This window comes from Perissodus microlepis, chromosome 3, assembly GCF_051167445.1.
Source record: "Perissodus microlepis isolate ML-2025 ecotype Zambia chromosome 3, ASM5116744v1, whole genome shotgun sequence".
Taxonomy (NCBI): domain Eukaryota; kingdom Metazoa; phylum Chordata; class Actinopteri; order Cichliformes; family Cichlidae; genus Perissodus; species Perissodus microlepis.
This window is the reverse complement of record NC_140463.1, coordinates 40,052,777-40,077,515: the sequence shown is the minus strand read 5'-3', so window position 1 is coordinate 40,077,515 and position 24,739 is coordinate 40,052,777. Positions and strand designations below refer to the sequence as shown.

General features: G+C 41.2%; 1 protein-coding gene across 5 annotated transcripts in view; it reads right to left on the bottom strand.

Moving 5' to 3' along the window:
* Window positions 1-8,853: 8,853 nt before the first annotated feature.
* Window positions 8,854-24,739, bottom strand: part of plcb3 (phospholipase C, beta 3 (phosphatidylinositol-specific)) — a 57,145-nt gene continuing 41,259 nt past the window's right edge. For 2 of the 5 annotated variants that reach the window (XM_084924420.1, XM_084924422.1), the window contains 21 exons: window positions 23,681-23,828; window positions 23,429-23,527; window positions 23,273-23,346; window positions 23,091-23,187; window positions 22,798-22,882; window positions 22,116-22,240; window positions 19,786-19,940; window positions 19,539-19,700; window positions 19,350-19,449; window positions 19,105-19,209; window positions 18,122-18,225; window positions 17,889-18,024; window positions 17,405-17,446; window positions 17,148-17,257; window positions 16,942-17,042; window positions 16,603-16,759; window positions 15,842-15,918; window positions 15,144-15,233; window positions 14,987-15,044; window positions 14,722-14,808; window positions 8,854-14,249 (listed from right to left, as the gene is read on the bottom strand). In XM_084924420.1, coding sequence (XP_084780546.1) covers window positions 13,938-14,249; window positions 14,722-14,808; window positions 14,987-15,044; window positions 15,144-15,233; window positions 15,842-15,918; window positions 16,603-16,759; window positions 16,942-17,042; window positions 17,148-17,257; window positions 17,405-17,446; window positions 17,889-18,024; window positions 18,122-18,225; window positions 19,105-19,209; window positions 19,350-19,449; window positions 19,539-19,700; window positions 19,786-19,940; window positions 22,116-22,240; window positions 22,798-22,882; window positions 23,091-23,187; window positions 23,273-23,346; window positions 23,429-23,527; window positions 23,681-23,828 — 2,424 coding nt within the window. In that variant the 3' untranslated portion in view covers window positions 8,854-13,937. The remainder of the gene's footprint in view (window positions 14,250-14,721; window positions 14,809-14,986; window positions 15,045-15,143; window positions 15,234-15,841; window positions 15,919-16,602; window positions 16,760-16,941; window positions 17,043-17,147; window positions 17,258-17,404; window positions 17,447-17,888; window positions 18,025-18,121; window positions 18,226-19,104; window positions 19,210-19,349; window positions 19,450-19,538; window positions 19,701-19,785; window positions 19,941-22,115; window positions 22,241-22,797; window positions 22,883-23,090; window positions 23,188-23,272; window positions 23,347-23,428; window positions 23,528-23,680; window positions 23,829-24,739) is intronic. The other 3 variants (XM_084924421.1, XM_084924423.1, XM_084924424.1) reach the window with 2 other exon arrangements.

Genomic DNA, 24,739 nt, shown 5'->3' with positions numbered 1-24,739 from the left:
TTCTTCTAACTCTCCCATGGGTGATATTTTTGCCCAGTCTCTTTCTTATTGTTAAATTATGAACTCTGAACTTAACTGAGATAGGTCAGGCCTGCAGTTCTTTAGATGTTTTTCTGGGTTGTGACCTCCTGGATAGGAGGTATCTGCCATCAAACAAGAAGACAGCCTCATGTAACTACGACGGTGTTTGCTAGTTCACTTTACATGCATTAATGTGGTTAGCCTACTCAACGTAAATTACACACGATCAACATTATGCGACTCACGCAGAGAAGAACGGCTGCTGCTGCCATCATCATCCGTCATCATTTCTGCTAGACTGGCAGAAGCCGGAGTACCCGGAGAGAACCGACGGAAACACCATGCAAACTCCACGCAGAAAGACCCTGGCCTGATGATGGAATTGAACACAGGACCTTCTTGCTGTGCAGCAACAGTGCTAACCACCGTGCCACCATGGTGCCCAGAGAATATTATTACTGGCCATAAGATGGCAGTAATATATATATATATATATGTATGTGTGTGTGTGTATGTATGTTAGGGGTGCAACAATACTCGTATCGATATTGAACCGTTCGATACAGTGCTTTCGGTTTGGTACGCATATGTATCAAACAATACAAAATTTGTTATTTATTTTATCAACTTTTCTTCTGACGATGCTGTCTGCGTTGAGCGCTCAGTGAATCTGCGTTCGACTACTCCGCCTAGGCTGCACTGTCGAGTGCAGATCCACTGAGCGCAGCGCAAGCTAGCGAGACAAAGCTAAGCTCGTTGCAACATGGCAACTGCCTCAACGCTACCCGAAATTGAACCTCCCCCACCCTCATTCAGATCTGGCGTTTGGAACTATCTTGGTTTTCATGTGAAGCATGACCCTGATGGTAAGCGTGTCATGGACAAAAGTAAAACAGTATGTGGGATGTGCCACACAATGCTCAATTGGTGGGAACTACTGCGTTAGCGCAGTTAGCTCGTTAACGTGTTGACGCCGTCCAGCCCCACGCACGGGGTGATCCGCGGTAGCTCGTTAACGGAGATTTGCCGTGTTATGGCGTTAATGTCATTTTAACGAGATTAACGCTGACAGCACTACAGGGAGTGCAGAATTATTAGGCAAATGAGTAGTTTGTCCACACCATCCTCTGCATGCATGTTGTCTTACTCCAAGCTGTATAGGCTCGAAAGCCTACTACCAATTAAGCATATTAGGTGATGTGCATCTCTGTAATGAGAAGGGGTGTGGTCTAATGACATCAACACCCTATATCAGGTGTGCATAATTATTAGGCAAATTCCTTTCCTTTGGCAAAATGGGTCAAAAGAAGGACTTGACAGGCTCAGAAAAGTCAAAAATAGTGAGATATCTTGCAGAGGGATGCAGAAGTCTCAAAATTGCAAAGCTTCTGAAGCGTGATCATCGAACAATCAAGCGTTTCATTCAAAATAGTCAACAGGGTTGCAAGAAGCGTGTGGAAAAACCAAGGCGCAAAATAACTGCCCATGAACTGAGAAAAGTCAAGCGTGCAGCTGCCAAGATGCCACTTGCCACCAGTTTGGCCATATTTCAGAGCTGCAACATCACTGGAGTGCCCAAGAGCACAAGGTGTGCAATACTCAGAGACATGGCCAAGGTAAGAAAGGCTGAAAGACGACCACCACTGAACAAGACACACAAGCTGAAACGTCAAGACTGGGCCAAGAAATATCTCAAGACTGATTTTTCTAAGGTTTTATGGACTGATGAAATGAGAGTGAGTCTTGATGGGCCAGATGGATGGGCCCGTGGCTGGATTGGTAAAGGGCAGAGAGCTCCAGTCCGACTCAGACGCCAGCAAGGTGGAGGTGGAGTACTGGTTTGGGCTGGTATCATCAAAGATGAGCTTGTGGGGCCTTTTCGGGTTGAGGATGGAGTCAAGCTCAACTCCCAGTCCTACTGCCAGTTTCTGGAAGACACCTTCTTCAAGCAGTGGTACAGGAAGAAGTCTGCATCCTTCAAGAAAAACATGATTTTCATGCAGGACAATGCTCCATCACACGCGTCCAAGTACTCCACAGCGTGGCTGGCAAGAAAGGGTATAAAAGAAGAAAAACTAATGACATGGCCACCTTGTTCACCTGATCTGAACCCCATTGAGAACCTGTGGTCCATCATCAAATGTGAGATTTACAAGGAGGGAAAACAGTACACCTCTCTGAACAGTGTCTGGGAGGCTGTGGTTGCTGCTGCACGCAATGTTGATGGTGAACAGATCAAAACACTGACAGAATCCATGGATGGCAGGCTTTTGAGTGTCCTTGCAAAGAAAGGTGGCTATATTGGTCGCTGATTTGTTTTTGTTTTGTTTTTGAATGTCAGAAATGTATATTTGTGAATGTGGAGATGTTATATTGGTTTCACTGGTAAAAATAAATAATTGAAATGGGTATCTATTTGTTTTTTGTTAAGTTGCCTAATAATTATGCACAGTAATAGTCACCTGCACACACAGATATCCCCCTAAAATAGCTAAAACTAAAAACAAACTAAAAACTACTTCCAAAAACATTCAGCTTTGATATTAATGAGTTTTTTGGGTTCATTGAGAACATGGTTGTTGTTCAATAATAAAATTATTCCTCAAAAATACAACTTGCCTAATAATTCTGCACTCCCTGTAGTGGGAACACAACGAATATGACTGCACATTTACTCCGACAGCATCCTAGTGCAAAGACAAGTGGAAGCAGACAAAAACAACAAGCACGCATGCTACAAACTTTACCCGAGTCATTTAGACAGCGGTTAGCACATGATTCTCCTTATGGGGACCTGATATGTTTAATATGCTGCTGAGAATATAGCCCAGAAGAAGCGTATAGTATAGCTTTTATTTTGGAAAGAGCCATTTCTCTGTAATAAACTCTTTTCCAAAGATGAGTGATTTCTCGATCAGATGTATTTTGTTGTTGTTGTTTCAGCAACATTACATTTAAAAACTGTACTTTTGAGTTAAAATATATATTTATAATTTTAATAAATGACAAATTAAAAAGGCATGAACATTTTTTTGTATCAAAAAAATATCGAACCGAACCGTTAATTTTGTGTATCGTTGCACCCCTAATATATATATATATATATATATATATATATATATATATATATGTATAAGGTAGGAAAACACAGTTCAATTGCGTTACCCTTGTGAAAAAGGTAGGATGAGTTCAAGCTGCAAGCTCTACTTCTTGGTGCATTATGTTTTCACATGAATTTCAGTGAACTGACACAACTGCCTGACACTTAATTATCTCGTCAGGACTCAGCACAGCTTTTCAGCTGCTATCTAACCCGGCAACCCGAGAAACACCATCATATTTATAGCAAAGCTAGAGGGGATGGTTGCTGGAAGTTTCCACACTCACGCATGCAAACAGACACACACACACCTGAGACCTGACCACCACAAGCGTTGTGTTGCTCCGCTAGCCAATAAACAGCTCTGCTGTGGTTCCCTGATTTGCTTTGCAGCACTTTGGGAATAGTGAGGTAAGAGAGCTTTCACTCTAGCCGCATAATAGTCCAGGTGCTAATCTCATGTGCTTTTCATTCACTCTCAAGACTGACCTAATTAAAGAGAAAAACTCTCAAACTTTGCCACAGATGCTTGAAACTAGTTATGTTTTGCATGATTTTACTTTGCTGGATTCTCTCCCTTTTTCTCGTTCTTCTCTGTCAGTTTCTCAACAATGGAGTGGCAGCTGTTATTCCCACAGCAAGCTGCGTGGTAACCACAACGGTGAGGCATGTCTCCATCCTCCACTGGAGGAAAACGAGACAAAGAGTAAACACAACAGTCTTGAGGGAGAGATACAGGAGGAGAGGAGGAACAAGAAAGAGGAAGATCCAGACAGACAAAAAAGAGACTGGGAGAGGGGCGGAAGAAAGAGCGCTACAAAGTGTGAGAGGAGGAAGACAAAAAGAAAGGCCAGAAGAAGGGTGAATGTGACCAGAATTTGAGCCAGAGTGGAAACCAGTGGACAAATCGAAGCGTGAGAAAGAAGTGATGGAGTCGGTGCTGACACAGAATTATCCTGTGGGATGAGGAGGAAGACGGGGAGTGACATGCTGCAGTGATCGCCTCCTCTCATGGGTCCAAGTGTTTGCCTCTACGCATGAACTGATTTTGACACTTCTTAGTCGTTTAATTGGCTCTGCACTTACAACAAACAACTTCCTATTAGTATTCACCAAACCAAATGTTGTTTTGCACACAGTAAAGGGAGGGACACCTCAAGATTTGTTTGAGTCATCTGCAGACATGAAATAAAAATGACTAAGCAGGTTTGGAAGAGGCAAACGTGGATTTCCATTTACTTAATTTTCCAGCACATCAGTTCATGTTGTATGTTGTACTGTGGGTATTGTTGATGAGATGTATAAACTTTAAATTAAAAAGCATAATCACCTACCTCTCTTTGGCTGTTGGAATGCAAAAGTACTGTTTCAAATCAAAGGCATCTATCTTAATAAAAATCTGTTTTTCAAAATAAGGTAACTGAGGGATGCCTTTCCATTATAGGCAAAGCAAGTGTAATTAATATGCACAATACAGCTTGTTTGCTTATTTGCAGGGTGCAAATGAGGAGGAAACATGAAGGGAAAATAACAATCAGACCCGTGAATAGTGCTAGAGAAATGCAGGATCATGTGGGAAAATAATAGGTAGAAAAAGGAAATGAAATGAAGTGGTTAACCTAGAAAAGATAAGAGGTGCAAATGTAATAGATTTCACAGATGAACTGATTTGTTTACGAGGTTATGAGTAGTTTTGAAATGATGCAGGTGATTACCAAAACGCATTACTGTCGCTGGATAAACTGTGAATAATCCCTTGAACCAGCCGTCTCCTCTGAGGCTCTGATTACGGAGGATTTGCAGCAGGTAATCAGTGACGGATTATATTTTCAGCTAACCTTCCTTACCATGCCCAGCAGCCACAAAGGAGGACAGTGGGAACAAGAGAAAGAAGGAAGGGGGAGAGATGGTGGTGTAAGGAGCAATGATTTCTAGTTGGATACTACACTTTCTCTGCTTATGGTTATCACAAAAAGGTTCCCTTCTCCAGTGTTTGTGTATGTGTGTCCGTGCTGAACAGAGAGGACCTGCTGGTCTTTGTTACTCTGCTTTTATATTGCAGATCGGGTTTGGGTTCAAATGTGTTTTTACAGAAAGTTACAACCAATCAAAAATATATATAGTAATTTTATTTTAATGGCTTACAGTTTGCTTCCAGAAGAACAGGACGATGCGATTCTCACAAGGACTGGGTCCTGCCCCTCGGCAGGCTTCCAGTAGTCAGCCAGTAAGATAAATATACAGAGCAAATTTTTTAGTGCCAGACAGTGGATGGACTGAGAAACTATGTCTGCTGAAAAAAAATAAAATAAAGGAACACTTTGAAAACACATCAGATCTCAGTGGGATAAAATAAAAATCCCACTGGATAGCTATACTGATATGGACGGAGTCATGGGTTAGGAATAAAAGGATGCCACATTGTTTGAAAATGAAAAGTATCAACTACAGAGGGCTGAGTTCAAAGACACCCCAAAAATCAAAAGGGGAAAATGATGCTGCATCCTTGTCCATTTTGCTGAAATTTCATTGCAGCAGCTTAACATGGTACTCAGTAATTTGTATGGCCCCCGTGTGGTTGTATACATGGGTGACAATGTCCATAATGGTAAATGGCCTGTATTTGTATAGCGCTTTACTCAGTCCCTATGGACCCCAAAGTGCTTCACACTACATTCAGCCATCCACTCATTCACACACTGGTGATGGTAAGCTACATTGTAGCCACAGCCACCCTGGGGCGCACTGACAGAGGCAAGGCTGCTGGACACTGGCGCCACCGGGCCCTCTGACCACCACCAGTAGGCAACGGGTGAAGTGTCTTGCCCAAGGACACAACGACTGAGACTGTCGGAGCCGGGGGCTCAAACCGGCAACCTTCTGATTACAAGACGAACTGCCAACTCTTGAGCCACGATCGCCCCATAATGGTCTCTTGGGGGATCTCCTTCCACATCAATGAGCTTCTGGATAGTCTGAGGTGCAACCTGGCGGGGTCGGGGGGGGGTCAGGTTACACACACACACTTACTTGATATGGATGGACTATATCAAGTAAGTGTGGGGACGAGTCAGTGGAATCCTTCATCCTCTTGCCACATGAGGTCAAGCATTGTCGTGCACCATGAGGAATGCGGGACCACGTGCACCAGTGTAGGGTCTGCAGGGTTAATGTGTTGTTGCCTAGCCCATAGAAGTCGGTGCATCCCTCCATGGGTATACCTCCCCAGACCATCACTGACCAACAGGTCATGCTAACCAATGTTATAGGCAGCACAGCATTCTCCAGACCCTTTCGCATCTATCATGTGTGCTCAGGGTGAACCGGCTATCATCTGTGAAATACACAGAGCACCACTGGTAGATCTGCTAATACCGGTATTTTATAACCCATGCCAATCAGGCTGCAAGCACAGGGCCCACTAGAGGGCGTCGGGCTCTCAGGCCACCCTCATGATGTCCATTTCTGATTGCTTGGTGAGAGACTTTCACACCAGTGGCCTGCTGGAGGTCATTTTGTAGCTCTGGCAGTTTAGGAGGAGCAGATACACTTCCTGATGATGGGTTAAGGACCTTCCTGAGCAGGGGTGGGCAACTCCAGGCCTCGAGGGCCAGTGTCCTGCAGGTTTTAGATGTTTCCTTGATCCAACACAGATGATTTAAATGGTTAAATGACCTCCTCAACATGTCCTGAAGTTCTCCAGAGGCCTGGTAACGAATTAATCATGTGATTCAGGTGTGTTGACCCAGGGTAATATCTAAAACCCGCAGGACACCGGCCCTCGAGGCCTGGAGTTGCCCACCCTTGTTCTACATCCATGTCCACCTGTGCAACCTCTGGAGTGACTACCAGCAACGACACTGACCCTAGCCAAATGCAAAACGAGAGAAAAACAGTCAGAAAAGATGAGGACAGAAAAATGTCAGTGGCTTCCACGTGCATCGTGCTGTTGCCCCTCTAGTGAGCCTGTCGTTGATTTCATTCCCACCAAAGCAGCTGAAACTGATTAACAAATCCCTCTGCTACTTATCTGACCAGATCAATATCCAACAAGGATAACTGCTTTGGTGCTATACTCTGATTAAAAAGTGTTCCTTTCATTTTTTGACTGTGACACAGTCAAAGAGGGTTACACACACACACACACACACAGTACAAGTCAGCAGAAAAAGTACAACAACAGAGTACAACACGTGTACAGCACCAAGTGCCTGTAACAGTCCTTTGGTGCCATGTGCTCTATCAGATATAAAACGACTACTTTTAAGAGGGGAGGCTGCAGGCTGCTCTCTCTTAAGAATGCATCAGGGCAATAACATGTGTGCATTATACTGAGTGAACCAGGCAGGCTCAGAGAGAGTAATGACTGACATTTTTGTTACTTCAAGACCACAAGGTTAGTCGCATTAATCTTGAGCTATTTCTAAAGCAAGACAGGCCACCTCCCCCACATGAGATGTGTTTTTACTTTTCATTCAAGCACTCGGTGACTTTAGGAAAGACTCTTGCTCCTGTCTGCTCTGATCATGTCTTTATGATGTTAATATTGTTATTGATGTCCTTGGGCAGATTGTTTCCTAAAGAGAGGTCAGAGGTGAGGCACTGCTGCGGAACGGCACCGATTATGATGAAGATTAAGGAAATGACGTTGTCCCTTTCAATCATTCTTTTCCTGTTTAGATTCACCTAATTAGATGATACCATTCTTGGGTATTTCCAATTTACAGTATCTTATACTTTGACTTTTCTACTATTCAGAGGCAAATACAGTAAATTCACCAAGTTTAGTGTTCTTTCACTTCGTGTAGTGTCTTATGGATTCACTCAAACCCAAGTACAGACTGAACAACAGCTGTTCCTCTGTTGTCTGTTCTTATCAGATCATTGCCATCATTGCTTTGACATTTCCTACCCTAATAAACACTGCTGTAGACTAAGTACCAACTTGGGGAGGCAACAGCACTCCTCAGCAGCAGCAATCTCTCTCAGCAGGTCAATGCACCCTGACAGAGTTCAAAACTGATCAGAAAAGACTTGAGAAAGTGGCTCGAATATCAGCAACAAAGCCCATGTACAGCGGCCCACCTTACAACCCACTGGATCCAAAAGACACCAAAGGATACTCACAGATTTACAAAGTGTACCTGCACTATAACAGACTGGCAGAATACTTTAATCCACAATGAAAAAACCCCAACATATTAGTGTATTAGTAAAGTGAAAACTGTTGGACCCGTGATGGAGTGTCATCCAGGTTACCTTGCCTTACCTTCTAATGTTAGCAGGTCTCAGTTCCAGCCACACTGTGATCCTGGTTGGATAGGTGGTTAAAAAGACGGTTGAATAGATGGATAGATTATATCAAAATCAAGCACAACAGTTTATTGTTTAGTGCTATAGCACTTGAGGAAGTTTCTCTTGGCAATTCAGTATCTCTACTTGCTGTAAATAGTCTGAATTCAAGAGGGTGTGAAGGCAATGCTCTGCCTCAGTCATATTCAATTAACTTAAAACCCATTACACAACTAAAGGTGTTAAATAATAGACACTTTTCATTACAAATGAATGGAAGGCACTGTAAGTGCCTCAAAATCCTGGGGGAAAAAACTACATTAATGGCAAATTAACCAACAGCAGAAAGGAAGATGTTGCAGACTTGTTGGTGATGGTGAACAATTACCATCCATCGCAAAAACCAACCAAATGAATCAGGAAAGGTTACAGTCCATCAATGGAGGTTAGACATTTATTATTCAATGCTCAGTCTTATATCAGTTATGAACGAACAATATAGCATTACATCCAGATCATTGTATAGTATTCCCTTTATATCTCACAGTCATACACTACATACACAGTGTGAACAAGACTGGCTACACATCTTGTCTAATATATCACATGCTGTCTGTCACTAACTGATGTGCACAAACACAGCTGCAGTTTTTGATTAAACTGGTTCAAAAGTGAAAGATGGTCTCATTACTGGGTGAAACTGGAGGCAAGGAAATGGGGCATTGAGGCAAAAGGAATTGAAGAGGGAGGGAGGACATAACAGCCAAAAGCTGTAGGGCCGGCCTGAGGGAGTCACACCAAATGTCTGCGAAAAACAAAGTTGAGCAGTGTTTGTGCATGATGCTAAAGTGAACAGTGTCCAGCGTTATGCTAATGTGTTTGTGTCAGAACACAGTAGTGTGCAGGTCTGTTTGAATGGGATTTTTTTTAAGGTAAGTGGGACAAAAACAAAAGGTTAAAGCTCAAAGCTGACACGGAAAAAAAAAACAAAACCCAGGGGCTCTATGCCTTTGGGAAGGAAACTAGCTAACGGCATTAGCACACAGACTGGCCTTCTCTTCCCTGTGTGCCAAAGCAGCATAATGATGCACTCGACTAAAACAGTGTCACGGTAAAGAATTAAAGATCCTGATTGAGGAAATAGTTATAATTTAAAAGACTCCTTTAGAGTTTTAACAACTGTATAAAAAATCTGCCCGTTGACTAGCAATGATGCTAATTCTTTAGCATTCAAATTTAGTATTAAACCAATATAATTTAAAGTCGGATCAAAATAAAATGTCAAATCTAGACGTCAGACTGTAATCAGCAGAGCAATACTTTGGGCTAAATGCAAATATTAGCATGCTAACAGCGGCTTTCATCATAGAAATTCTATATGATCGCCAACATTTGCGAACCTGCTATAAACACAAGGTTCAACTGGGCCATATACTGGGTCATATATTCCCATTTAGGCATCTACTCAAGCTTGAAGAACTGGAAAAATGTTAGATGTTGGACCTAGACGCTTAAGAAAATTATAAAAATTAACACACAGATTTTTATAATTTCTTGATTGACTATTGTACGGATCTGATTTTTTATTTATTTTTTTAAATAGACAATGCAAATACTTTTACATTTATTTTTCACTTGCTACCCTTTACATGCCAAACTATCAAAATATAATTATTTCACTGCCTTACTGGTGGTTGTTGCCAGGCCGGCGGTGTTTTTTCAAATTCTTCATTCCATATTTAGGGGCGACTCAAATAAAATTCCACGAACGATACAAATTTTTCAAAGTTAAGTTACGTATGGGCGACATATGTTGACACCTAAAATAAACACACATGGACAATTTAACATTGCACTTGCGGGGGATGAAAAATACGGAAATCAAAAGAATTTATAATAAAATGTTAATAATCGCAGTGTGAGACGATGCTCGTGCAAAGACTGGCCCACTCATGGAGGAGGAGATACATACATCCTATAATCATTATATTAAGAAGACTGGACTCCTCCTTTTTTTCCCCTAGCCTCAGAAGGTGATCCCACCAATATAGGTAAAATAAATTAATATTAAGCTGACATCTGTAAACGGTTTTAAAATCTTTGTCTTAGCTCACCTATAAAGACACTGTACATCATCTGTAAAGCCACTGACAACATGAATTTCTACAGTAGAGTAAGAGTCCACATATCAAAAGCTTTGCACAAAAAGAAAAAACGAATTTGAAATACTGTAGCCTACTTATTCACTTGTATACACAGATACATTTCCTGCGAACAGCAGAGAAAAGAGTTGCATTATTAAATTGGACTTCCACTTGGAAATCTCAGATCTGCTTAGAAATGTGACTTCTGGCAAGCGGTGCATGACTTGTGTTTGATTTCTCACTAAAATTTTAAAATCTAAAAACTCTCATTTAAGATGCGATGACATTTTCCATCCAAAACCCAAAAGTACAGTACAAAATAAATCCAAGCTCAAAGTGCAAAGAGGAAAACCTTTCTTGTACACAAAATAAACAACGGCTGATACGTTACACAAAAAGTAAAATCCTTAGAAAGTAGTTGCATTGATGTCGGCGTCACAGGAACTAAAGGTTTTTATATACACGTAAAATAGAGTAAAAGTGCATTTAAACATAAAGAGATGAAAAATGGGATGTACGTTTCTCCTCAAAAACAGGAATGGAAAAACCTCGAGTACCCAATAGTCATGACTTTATGATGTTCAAAGACATTAGATAGTGTTAACTGGATATGGAATGTGTTGGACTTTTGTTTCTCAGTGCTTTTTTCCTCTTTGCTCCTCCCTCAGCCCTAATAAGCTGAGGCAGATGGCTAGCCTCAGTGGGCGTAGTCAAGCCAGAGGTCATTTCCTGTTAAAAGGGGTTTTTTCCTTGCCACTGTTGCCAAGTGCTTAACTCTTTGTTTTTTTTCCCCTTTAAAATATTATAGAGTTTTGATCTTACTATGTAAAGTGCCCTGAGATGACTTGTGCTGTGATTTGGCACTATAAAAAGTATTGAATTAAATCGCTTGGACCAAGCTGACCTTTAAAACAGACGACCTGCGAGGAGTATGTTGATATTTTTGGCAAGTAAAATTATTTGAGACTGGTGAGTTTCACCTCTGAGACCAACGTTGGAAATAAAGGCTCAAATCTATAACACACTACACAAATAAGCATGCACATGTAGGTCTACTCTATGGAGCATGGCACAGAAAATCATCAGAGCCTGTGGCGGCTATCCTACTGTTGACCTATATGAAAAACCAACCAAAGCAAAACTGTTATTTGTTTCAGAGATTTCCTTTTTGAGAACAAAGAACAGCGCCATTAAATCAGATATATTAAAATGCCAAAAAAAAAATAACACACATACTGAGTCTGTGATGGGGACTTGATATGAAGGGTTTCATTTTTCAGCAGCCTGAATAGACAGTCTTTCATCAATAAAGACTTGAATCACAATAAAAGACAAAAAGTTGTATAAAATTCAGTTTCAAAAGATGACAGTTTACATGATGTGTGTGAAGGGGGCAATCAGACAGAGAATACAGGCAGCCAGTGCTCATCGAAGGACGGATGTAGGAGAGGACAAGACAGGACTCCCAAAACGTCATCCAATAGTTATTTTCTTTGAGAAAACATTTAAATGAAACCCACGTTTCTCTTCTCAGCCGTCTTTGACCTCTCTCACCTCCATCTTTCATCAGCACTTGTGGTCAGTAGTAAAATTCACATACAGCTAAATACCTACACAGTACACACAAACAAAGTACCATCGTTTCCCCCTTCGATGAGGACGAGAAAAGAAAACAAAGACCACTGCTGTTAAACTGACAAAAAAGTAAAGAGGAAAAAAATCAAAATATATACAGCCAAACAGGGAGCTCTGCTAGAGACAGAAACTGATATTTAACTTAAATGTACCATTCAGTTTGTACATCACAATGACACACCATTTTTCGCTATCCAATACAGTGAAGGAACTGTGTGGGAAGGGCATATTTAAGCTAACATAAAATGTACATGTACCTTATGTCCATTTTAAAAAAAAAAATGGAAACATGCAAGTGGTATTTTTGAGGCTTTAGTGAAGTTCAAGCAGCATTAAATAATTAATACCACGCTAATAGAAAGCCTTAATTTAAAAAAAAAAAAAAGAAGAAAAATGAGTGCATTTTTACATTAAGATGTCATAGTGCCGCTCTGTGTCATCATCAGACTGTCGTCTACAGTAGTGACACTACTTTAGCTTTTGATGTCTTTCTCCAGTCAAACTAACTGCACCAACAGAAGTGCATACACACCAACTCTCTCCATTTAGTAGGAAGTATTACTGTCCCCACAAACAGATGCCTCATCAACAGATTAAGTTCTGGCCACACACACATACACACTCGAATTCCCTTGAGTGTCGTAATCTCTGATATTTGGAAAAAATTATTTTGATTTGTCCCTATTGTGCGTTAAATACGCATCTATGTGGAGCAGATTGGATGGGATGAGGATTTTAGAGACTTTGGGTTTCTGAACCAATAAACTGTGTATATGTGTCGAGAGAGATGCCCACATGTTTTAGAAAGCGAGTGTTGCGTCACCAAAACCCCTCATAATTTGTAGCCAGATGGATGTGCACTCATGCCCCCTCCCTCCTCTGCCCCTTCCTCATTGGCTGCAATTTCATGGAGGGTTAAAGGGCAGAGGCTTCATCCCCACCGATGACGCGGCAAATCCAGGTGTGCATGTGCAGGCGTGTGTGTTGGGGTACAGTCTAATAGGATTATCAGGCTGCATGCACAGAGCTCAAATCACCGATTTAAAAAAAATAAAATGGTTAAGGCTGTAGCACCACCTGCTGGTCAGCCGCTGTCATTACAGCTAAAAGTTTAGCTGTAATGGAATTTTAAAATCACCCTTTTCCCGTTTTATCCGTCCTGATACTCACATGCTCACATCTGGGATGCACTTTTCTAACCTCATAACAACTGGGAAAAATAAAAAATCTCCTTTGGCTGTCTCCTTTTCCCTGTCTTTCTCAAGGAGATAAAGCTGTGAAGAAATAAAGCTAATCAAATTTGTAGTGAGAAGTACCCTTACCATTACTCTCAGCAGCTGGGAGCTACTTATGTGGTTTATAATTATGCTCCCCCCTCTGCACAGGTTAAAGGTTTCCAGAAACGTCCACAAAAGAGGTTAAAGCCATTATAAGCCTGGAAAAAAGATGACTGACCACACAAAACAATAGGAATGACGGGGGGTGACATTAAAAGCAAGACAAGAAAAGAACAATGAAACAAAACAGCTCTGGTTACGATTCTTATGAATTATTCCAACATAATCCACAATGAGTTTTCTGACAAAAATGGCCAAAATAAAAAATAATATAGCTCTGTAGACAAGACCAAAAAAGGTCAGGATTAAAAAGAAAGAATAAAATTAGTAAATATTCTACATCATTACTATCCCACATTACAATCACTATAGACCCCTGTTGTATATTCCTTTGAACGAGTAAAAGTTTTAATTGAAAGACATTTCTGCGTCTGACAAGACGGGCGTGGTGGACGACGAAGTGGAATCGGCCAGAGAGACGGTGCTATTGTCCCGGCTCCTGTGCAAAGTGCTTCGACTGGGCGTTGACGAGTTAGAGGGCGTGGAGCAGTTGGAGGGCGGGCCCGAGCCTGTACTGGGACTGCTATGATTGGACAAGGCGGAGAACAGCGCGTTCTTTTGGAGATTTTTGTTTTGCAGCTCGAGCTGTAGGTGCTGGCAGATCTCCTCGGGAAGGCGGTGATACTCCTCTTCCAGTTTCCGATCCAACTGAGACTTAAGCTGCAGACGACACGGAGGCAAAATATTAACACATTTTCATTTCAGCTTGGGTAAATTTGTTGTTTTTGTGTGAGACTACGACAGGAAATGACTGGAATGAAGAAACTGACTGTATATAAAAGATAGCTGTAACCATCGTATCTATTTGAAATCAGACATTAAAAAAAAGTATTCGCTGAAGGTGGAAGCAGCCTCATTATTCACATTGACTTCTAAACAGCTGATCTCCTATTTGCAACCAGTGGAGTCGCCCCCTACTGGTCATTAGAAACAATGCAGGTTTAAAGAACACTGCACCGGTTTAATTTTTGTGATCCTAAAGTGAGAGTTTAAAAATAAACCCCTGGGCTTATCTTTGTCATTTTTTTTATTTCTATTTATAGAGATGCCAGCATTGTTGCTACATGTATTTCTAACTAAGTTGGGGATTTTTTGCAGATCAAACTTTTTTAGTTTCGCTTCTTTTGCTCACCTGTGGAAGCTCCTCGTCTATGTGTTGTAGGACGTCCCGATGCCTCTGCATTAGCTTGTCGTCTCTCCTGGTCTGCGCTTCCTCCAGCTGGGATACAGAAAGGAAAAAGAAAAGGGGGAAAATGTTGAATTAAAAAAAAACAAAAACAAAGACAGAGGAAGTGCTTTGAAGTTGATATCAATAATAGAAATATGAGCTATAAACAAGAAAAATGGACTGCTGGTGATAAAAGATGAAGTGTGTGTGTGCTAGGGCGAGTACTTACCCCACGGATTAAAGAGACAGAATCTTGAATGTGTTTCCTGTTGATCTCATTCAGTTCCCTAAAGAGAAAAATATAAGGATGAAAAGAAGAGTGAGGAATTCAATTCTTTAAGATAAGGCTGACTTTTTCTTTACTAATGCTTAAAAAAAATTATTACGATTCAGCCTTGTCTTTTTCACGGTTCTTGGCTTCACTGATGCTGTTTAGTCGTTTCCTGTCCAGGATCTTCTGGAGTTCTTTCTTCTCCCTGCAGAGACAATGACACACAGATAGTAGGTCCAGACAAGGACTATCAAATTAAACTTGCAGATAAAGCAAAAATGAAATATACCATAGTAGCTAAAAGGAAATTGTCATCCCCCAAACATCTGATACAAATTCCTTCTGACTCAGCTTTTTTCATTTGATCACTCATGTTAAATTATAATAACATAATAAAAACAAAACAAAAACTAGAAATAAATCTAAAATAGGAGTGTTCTCTTTTTTTGGTTTCAGTAAGACGTCTGGCTGCTGCATTTTACACTTTGTGGACTCAAACAAGTGTATTATAAAAAATTGGTGCAGAGGTTTTTACAATATTGGCCAAACTTTATACACAAGGTGCTCAGATGTGGTGTTTTCAGTTCGGTAGACACATATGACCCTTAAGTCATATTTAGCTGCTGTGGCATCCAGCATTTAATATCCATTTAATAGTCCTTTAATGTACTGATTTCAGGAATGTTGGTGGGATTTTAAAACATTTAAAAAGACATACATCTTCATCCGTATAGCAGTGAACATTCACACTATGCCTGCATGATTGACACATGCAACATCCCCCCCCCCAGTGGTAGAAATGGACTGACTTACTTCTCGCATAGCTCCTTGACCTTTTTCACCTGAGCTGCTTGGCATTCGCTGGCAATCTCCTTCAACTTCTGGTGGGCCTAGAAACACAGCCCAGAAAAGACGACCTGTTAGCAAATCACTGCACTTTTTACAACATTGCTTCAAATCACTGACATTTGTTTATGCACAGCTCTATTAAGGTAACACCACAGCATTTCAACCAGGTTGAGGTCTGGACTTTGATTGGAGCATTGTGACGCAACTACTCAGGCACTCTGTTGTAGGTTGTCTGCTGTGCTTGAGCTCAATGACCTGTTTCGTGACCCAGTTTCAGCTAAGCTTTAGCTTTTGGACAGATGTCCTCACTTTTGTCTCTAGAATACTTTGGTGTACAAAGGAGTTCATGGTTAGCTCAGTGACTGCAAGGTACCCAGGTCCTATTGCTGCAAAGCAAACCCAAATCATCCCACCTCCACCACCATGCTGGGTGTGAGTCATAAACGTTAACATTTAACACGCTAACTGAGGTCTGCAGAGCCTGAGATGAAGTTTTGGCAGTTTCTCTGAGCGTTCCACGGTTTGAAGATCGTGGCATTGTGTTAACACACACGAGAATGCTCCAGCACAGAAAACTGACAAAACATTCGCTTTTCTGGAGGTTTTCACAGTACCTGATGATAAATAATCAAGTGCGCACGATTAGCAGCCTGGCATGTGCTAGCTGCTCACAGCACTGTACATGCAAGAGCTTTGTGTGTGTATGAGAGAGAGAGAGAGATTACCTCTTGCAGGTGTGTTTTTTGCTTCTCTCTTTCGATTGCAAAAAGCTCTTCACGTAGTTTTAGGAGTTGCTGCATGTGAATCTCTTTCAGCTGATTCTTCTGCTTCTCCAGATCATCCAAGGCAGCCAACTCGCTCTGCACCAGTTCCCGGGACTCACTGAGGTATAATTTCAGGTAAGCTCTTTCACATCTTCTACAAAGTATCTCCTTCTTAATACATTTCATTAGCATTCTTTTGAAAAACTATTCTCCATCACTGGTTCCTTTTTTCATATTTTAGGATTTCCCCCCCAACATCAGGGAAAAAACTGCCCAGTTACACCGCATGTCCATCCTTACCTTTTCTTGAAACTGCGTTTGAGTTGTTTCTCAATCTGGCTGCGTTTCCTTTGGGTGTCAGACTGAAGCTGGGTTTTCTGGTCCTTACTTAGATTAGACACCTACACAAACCACAAAAACCAATTTATTTTTGCAGCACAAAGGCAACAAGCAACAAACTGATACTTCAATTACTAGTTTCGATAATTAAATCCGTCTGTGTGTACCTTCTTCAGATGTTTCTTGCGCAGCTCTTTGAGTTCTTTTCTTTGTTTTTTAAGGAGCTTTTCATAATGTTTATTCTGCTGCAGCTCCTCTACAGACTGAACCTTGACATCTGACAAACACACAAACCAGCGTAAATGTTGCTGTAAACTTGTCATTTCCATCTTGGCCAGCCTGACCATAAAATCATTTTTGCACACTTAGCTGTGTGTGAGATTTCTGTGAAATGAGTGAAATGAATAAGCTGGGATGACCTTACCTGTTAGGACAGTACCTATGAGGTCCTCCTTCTGAGATTGTACTACGCACAAAGAGAAATAAACACAAGAGGAGACACACACACACAGGGCGCATGAAATGGATGATGGACAAATGACTCAGATGCAAATAAACAGAAGTTGATGCCACTGCTAGAAAAAAAGGACTGTAAAAGTCTTATTTTGAAAAGCCTGACGCTTTAACTTGTGAAAAACTGACATAGCGGACATGGATGAATTACACACACAGTGAAAGTAGGTCATTTCACAGCTTTATCAAAGACACATATGTGAACATATTTCGTTAGGTAACTTCAACATATAATAGAGTCTTGGACCAAGACTGCACAGTGCTAATACACAGCAATACAGTTTCAAGATATCACAATTTATATTACGCTATAGATGCAACTATAACAAGCAAACACATGTGCAGGTCTGTAGAATCTATATACTTAATCATTTAGACAAGGTTTGCGACTCTACCTGGTGCAGGTAACTTGATGACATCAGGGGGATCTTCCTTTGGGGGGGGATGGGGTGTTGGGGAAGGGGAGGGGATTCCAAATCCTGGACTGAGTTCTCTCTTGTTCTCTCCTTCTTTGGGCTGGTTGGTGAGAGGCTGGGTGAAAATGACATGTAATGAATTAAAACCTACAATAAAAGTGTACAGGCGAAAGCAAAAATAGAGTGTGGGGGAACTAATGTGATCAACATACCTGTCTCACCTCACTGTTGTCTTCTAAGAGACTAGCTAGCTGTGTCTCTCTCTTGTGCTTCTCACTGATATGCTTAATAGGGTTGGTGAGAGCTTCTGCATACTCTGAAGACACACACAGATATCCATGAAACAATATACAGGTTAGTGTAACTTATAGTGCTGTAAACATGGCTGACAAAATAATAATATGAGAATAGTTTTCATTTTTAGGGTAGATTCATTTTTTTTAAGTCTGTTTGTGGGAGTCATGCTAGCCTTTGCCCTCTATTTTGCCATGCTAAGCTAGGCTAGCTGGTTTCTAACTTTGATACCGATCATGTCTGTAGAGTAAACAGTTTAATTTCAGGAAAACAGTAAATAAGTGAATTTCAAAACTAACCTTAAACTATTAAAATTGTTCCTTTAGAGCCACATGTTGCCATGTATATCATATCATAACAACTAGCCAACAAACAGAGAAGACAAACATGTTAGCTAAAAGTTAGCTAAAGGTAACAATTTCAATTTCTACTGTTTTTTTTAGCTAAAAGGGTATGAGACTTAGATAAGTAAGTATTTCCACAAAAAGTTATTGCTCAACAGATACAATACATATAAAGAAAATGAAAGTAATTAAAAAATAATAATTAAAAAATCCAGATCCAAACACTGAAGCATGGTTTGACCAAATAATAAAACACCTTCATATGCAAGTGGGCTAGAGACAAAACTATACACAAACATGTGCTGGCTAGTGTCATCTTCAGGGTGGTCAGGAGACCACACAGCTAAATCTGCTACTAATACAGAACCTGTCAAATTATTGTTTAAAAGTTGCTTCTGTAAAAGTGTTATCTATAAGCTAGGTCGAGGATATATTGGGCAAAAGTTGCTGAATGCAAGAAGAAAAGAGAAATGCCTCAAAGGTTTGTGGATGTAGTTTATTTTTAGCCTGTTTGTGTGACATATTAATCCAGAGTGATGCTTGCATGGTGTCATTACCCTGGTGTTCATTAGGGATGTAGTCCTGAGCTTCAGTATAAACCAGAAGTGACGGCAGCATAAGCGGCTGGTTTAGCTCATTCTTCAGGTTGATGTAATGGTAGCCTAGAAGGAGGAAGAAATAAATAACTGACGTTAGTACAGATGGTAAAAGACCATGTATGATGTTCCCACTGAGTGCAAATAAAGTATCAGTGATAGCCTCTGATAGTGACTGTTTGATGCCAAGAGGGTTTATTTCCTACCCGGCCTAATAGCCGAAACAGGGAGAATCCGGTGTCCAATGAACTTGCCGTTTTCCTCAAACACAGCTATTCTCAGAGAGGCCAGTGTAGGGAGGACCACCTGGAGAGTGTTGACACCACGAGAGAAGTTTAGAGAGCAAGAGATAAAGGTTTAAAAGATATGCGAACCCTGCTCTGTTCGTCTGTTACCTTGTTAAAGACAAACATTTCATCATCCCACACAGGGTCCAGCGAGTTCCCATTAGATGTTTTGGTTCTGTACTTCCTTTTTGTGTCAGCTGGAAGTCCAAAAATGTCCACTTCCACATACACACCAACCTTCTTATCTGTCAGGAACTGGCCTGAGATCACCTGGTAGATGTTGGGTTACAAATTTGTCATTTTTTCACTCACGGGAGCAACGAAATTGCAAATACTGAACTCAGATATGTCTTACTTTAATTTTGACCGTGTTAGCGACTATGCCGTCTACTATGTTTTCTGTGAAAGGGTCAAAGTGTTTGTCTGTCCTTCTCATGAACTCTGGCTTCAACAGGTAACCGCTCAGGCCATTATACTCAAACACACCCATGTTCAGCTGCATAGGAAGGTCTAAGAGTAAGGAAGAACAAAACAGAGCAGATATTGGTATCAACCAGCATCAGAATTCCAACCTTTAATTGACTAAAGACTTTGAAAGACAACCAAATTAAAACAACTTTACAAATACATAAACCACAGTAATGATAAATGCATATTATTCATAGCTATTAATAATTGTTAGAGTGTCTAGATGGTGCCACCAGGTGTTTGCAGGGTTTATTTAGCATCTTTTCAGTCAAAGCTTAATTTTAGGCCGGTTGAATTTGTCACCATTAAGGCCAGTAAAAAATGGGTTGCCCATACTCAGGTGCCAATTCAATCCAAGCAAACACTACGATGGAGTGGCTTCAGCCTGTGCTGGGGGACAATGTTTGTGTGTGTGGCATGAAGATTTGTTGTCCACTCTGAGTCCCATTGCATGTAAAGCATGTACAGGGTGGGCCATTTATATGGATACACCGTAATAAAATGGGAATGGTTGGTGATATTAAAGTCCTGTTTGTGGCACATTAGTATATGTGAGGGGGCAAACTCCTCAAGATGGGTGGTGACCATGGTGGCCATTTAGAAGTTGGCCATCTTGGATACAACTTTTGTTTTTTCAATAGGAAGAGGGCCATGTGACACATCAAACTTATTGGTAATGTCACAAGAAAAACAATGATGTGCTTGGTTTCAACGTAACTTTATTCTTTCATGAGTTATTTACAAGTTTCTCTTTGTTCACAGCCATTGACATGTCGAAGAGGTTAACACGTGAGGAGCGGATCGAAATTGTGTCGATATCTGGTGAACGCAGTAACCGGGTCATTGCAGCAGATTTCAATGCAAGACACCCTACGAGACCACCCATCTCCCATGCTACAGTTAGCAAACTGCTTGCAAAGTTTCGTGAAACTGGTTCAGTGTTGGATTTGCCAAAATGTGGACGCAAGAAAACTGTCACTAATGAAGAAACATCAGTGGCTGTCCTAGCTTCATTCAGCAAGAGCCCACAGCGTAGCACTCGCCGCATGTCACTGGAGAGTGGCGTTAGTCGAACATCCCTTTGGCAGATATTAGCTACTCACAAATGGCACCCTTACAAACTCCAGCTACTGCAGCATCTCAACGAGGATGACCCGGATCGGCGCACAGAATTTGCAGAATGGGCAAAACAAAAGTTGGAACAGGACCCTCAGTTCACGCAGAAGATTTTGTTCAGTGATGAGGCAAACTTTTATGTGAATGGTGAAGTTAACAAACAAAACCACCGCTACTGGTCTGACACTAACCCACATTGGATGGATCCCTCCAAGACTGTTGGAACAACAAAAGTGATGGTTTGGTGTGGTATATGGGGTACAACGATAGTGGGTCCATTCTTCATCAATGGAAACCTCAAGGCCACTGGATATTTGAAATTGCTACATGATGATGTGTTTCCCTCTTTATGTACTGAAGCTGGCACGTTCCCTGAGTTTTTCCAGCAAGATGGTGCACCACCACATTATGGCTGCCAGGTCCAAGCATTCCTAGATGAACAGTTTCCTGGAAAGTGGATTGGTCGTCGTGGGCCAGTTGAATGGCCCCCAAGGTCTCCCGATCTGACCCCCTTACACTTTTATCTTTGGGGTCATCTGAAGGCAATTGTCTATGGTGTGAAGATACGAGATGTGCAGCACCTGAAACTATGGATACTGGATGCCTGTGCTGGCATTTCTCCTGCGGTGTTGCTATCAGTGTGTGAAGAGTGGGAGAAGAGGGTTGCATTGACAATCCAACACAATGGGCAGCACATTGAACACATTTTATAAGTGGTCAGAAACTTGTAAATAACTCATGAAAGAATAAAGTTACGCTGAAACCAAGCACACCATTGTTTTTCTTGTGACATTACCAATAAGTTTGATGTGTCACATGGCCCTCTTCCTATTGAAAAAAGAAAATGTTATGGTGTATCCATATAAATGGCCCACCCTGTATAAAAGTAGCTCCATGTAGAATGAGGATAGCTTGAAGTTATAGGACATCATCAATATTTTTTGGGTTAGGGTTTGAATACTTGAGTCTTTTTGATGTTCCAAGTTAGTCCCAATTTGTTCCATGATGTGAATGCAAAGGGTTTGCTGTCTTACAGTTTAGGCTTAACTTTTAAACACATCCAGTTTCTTTATGTCCAAGACTAAAAGTAGCACAACTTACCAAGTGTCTGGAAGTTTAGCGCCACCATCTGGCATCCGACGTTCCAGAAAAGCTGAGGCATGTAGTTGGAGCTGTCTACTCTCGTTCCTTTAGGATAGATTCGGCTCAGCTGGTTCTTATTGTACCTGGAGGAGTCCTGCTAAGGATTAACACTGTATACAGAGGTAGAGTGTTGCACATGTGCAGAGACTATTTATTTATTACACACTGTAAACTGCACCAGAAAAAAAGAGTCACTGGTGTTTGGTCTAAGGTCGAGATCAAAACCAGATGAGACATTTTCCTCCATCAATAATGTCAAAAACTGTTGAGAAGGACTGACAGCGCAGCTGATATTTAGAGAAACACAGTTGTTTGGTTGATTTTCTACAGTCAGATGAGAAAACTGATACTACTTTCAATGTCCGCTAAAACTGAGGCTACAGCTGATGGGCGGTTAACTTGAAGCACGAAGATTAGAAATGAGGGAGAAAAGCTAGCCCGCCTAACTACACAGACAGGAAAGTATGCCTACCAGCGGTTTTTGTGCGTTTAATCTTTATTCCTAAGATTTGAGAAAGTCAGTACACCCAGTAAATAATAATTCAGCAAGTAAATTCTCATGACACCATAAATTGTACTTCTTAAACCTTGCCCAAATACTCCTTTTTTACCACTTTTAAACTTAAGCTTGCAAGGATACTCAACAAACTCTATAGGGAAGCTCTTCAGGGCATCCATGCCTTTGGTTTCAACAAACGATGACATCTCAAAGAACCTCTTCCTCTCTGTTGAAAGAAATGAGAAGCAAAGGGGGAAAAAAACAAGTCAGAATAACCTGTGACAAGATGATGCTACCTGTGAGTGAGTCTGTTTGGCTAATGAGCTACACCATAAACACGGCTGCTCCTCTCACTCGCAGTTTTTGCCTGATAAAGTGAATGCATCCTTCCTTTTCCGTTAAGCACACACACACGCACTCACACACACACTTACTAGCTGCCCATTCAAAGGTCTTAAATTTGACGGGTTCAATGTAGTTGACGAGATTTGACATCTCCTCCGTGGCGTTCGCCTCGCTGCTGGCGGTACCCTGCGGGAGGAAGATACCACTAATCCATAAAGCAGCCTAATACCAGCCAGTCAAACAATCCATCAGTGCTCTTGCTGGCACCTACCTCGTCGGAGTTTGGCTTTTTCAGCTCTGGCACAGACTCGTCCTCCTCCTCCTCCTCGCTTTCTCCTTCACCTCCTGGTAGGGTGTGATTAAAAAAAGTAACTTTACATAAGACAACTTCTACAATGTGCTGGGATCCTTTGTTTCTTCAACCCACCAATGGACTTCCGAGGCTCGGAGTCTTTCACCATCCTTTCAGCCAGCTTTTCCTCTCCATTGGACAGGAGTTGGCTTCCCTCTTCTGTCAGAGGGCAGTCTACACACGCAACAGCAAACTATCAGCTTAACAGGAATTCTTTTGATCGTCTACATCAACTTCGTTTTCAGTTACAATCATTTACCACATTACAAAGGCTAAGTTGATGTTAATATCCCAGCAGGGGAGAACAGGTGGTTGCCTGCACTTTACCGTTGTGAGGCGAAGACTGCTCCCCTGGCTCTTTGCGCCTTATGCTGCCACTCTCAGAGGGTCGGTGATGGTGATGTTTCTTCTTGTTTTTAATAAGAATCTTCCCCATCAATTCCTGCGGCGAAGGCAGCAGCTGACCTTCGCTCAGCTGAAATCACAAGGATAACACCATGCTGTCAGAGGGAGGAGAATAATGTAGTCGCATTGACGAGCTTCTTGATATTTAAATATAATGAGAAGAGGTATTTTAGAGCTACACATATTTGACCAGAAAATACGATTTTTGTGCTCCTTCTTTTCTGCAAGTTCTTCCCCGTTGAGCTCTTTTTCTGTATCATATTGTATTGTTGTGGCTTTTGCTTTTCTTGCAAGCTATTCTACTTTACTTCGAGCTGTTCTACGGTTAACGTTTTAGGTGATGTAACACAGTAATTTTCTAGCTTTGGGGATAAATAAAGCATCTTTTCTTATCTTTACTTGACTGAATGAGCTGAGCAATAAAAAGAAGCACACGTGCCTTTATCTGAGATGAATAATGAGTCTGCGCTAAAAGAAGCAAAGCAAACAAGGTCACAGTTTTCAACAGTTTGGTAATGTTAAACTGGCCTCTATGACTCTTGAAACTGGAAATGCAGAGGCTAAAATAAGTGTTGAAAACTCCTCCAATTTTCTAAGTAAATATATCTCTAAAGGTGCTATTGATGTGAAATTCTCACCAGATGTCAGCACAGGGAAAAAGTGTTGAACGCGCTTACTGAAATGTATTTAATACTGAACAAAAGCCTCCTGTATGGAGAAACTAGTCGCATGCTTTGCTAAGGTGTGATTTTGGCCCATTCATCCACACAAACACTCTTCAAATCCTGATTTTTTAAATTGGATTCGGGTCAGGTGATTGGCCGGGCCGTTCTAGCAGATTTATTTTCTTTCTCTGAAACAAATTAAGTTTCTTTGGCTGTGTGTTTGGGATCATTGTCTTGCTGCAACATCAATCCTCATTTCATCATCATCATCATCCAAGCAGATGGCAGCAGATTCTTAATCAAGAATGTCTTGGTA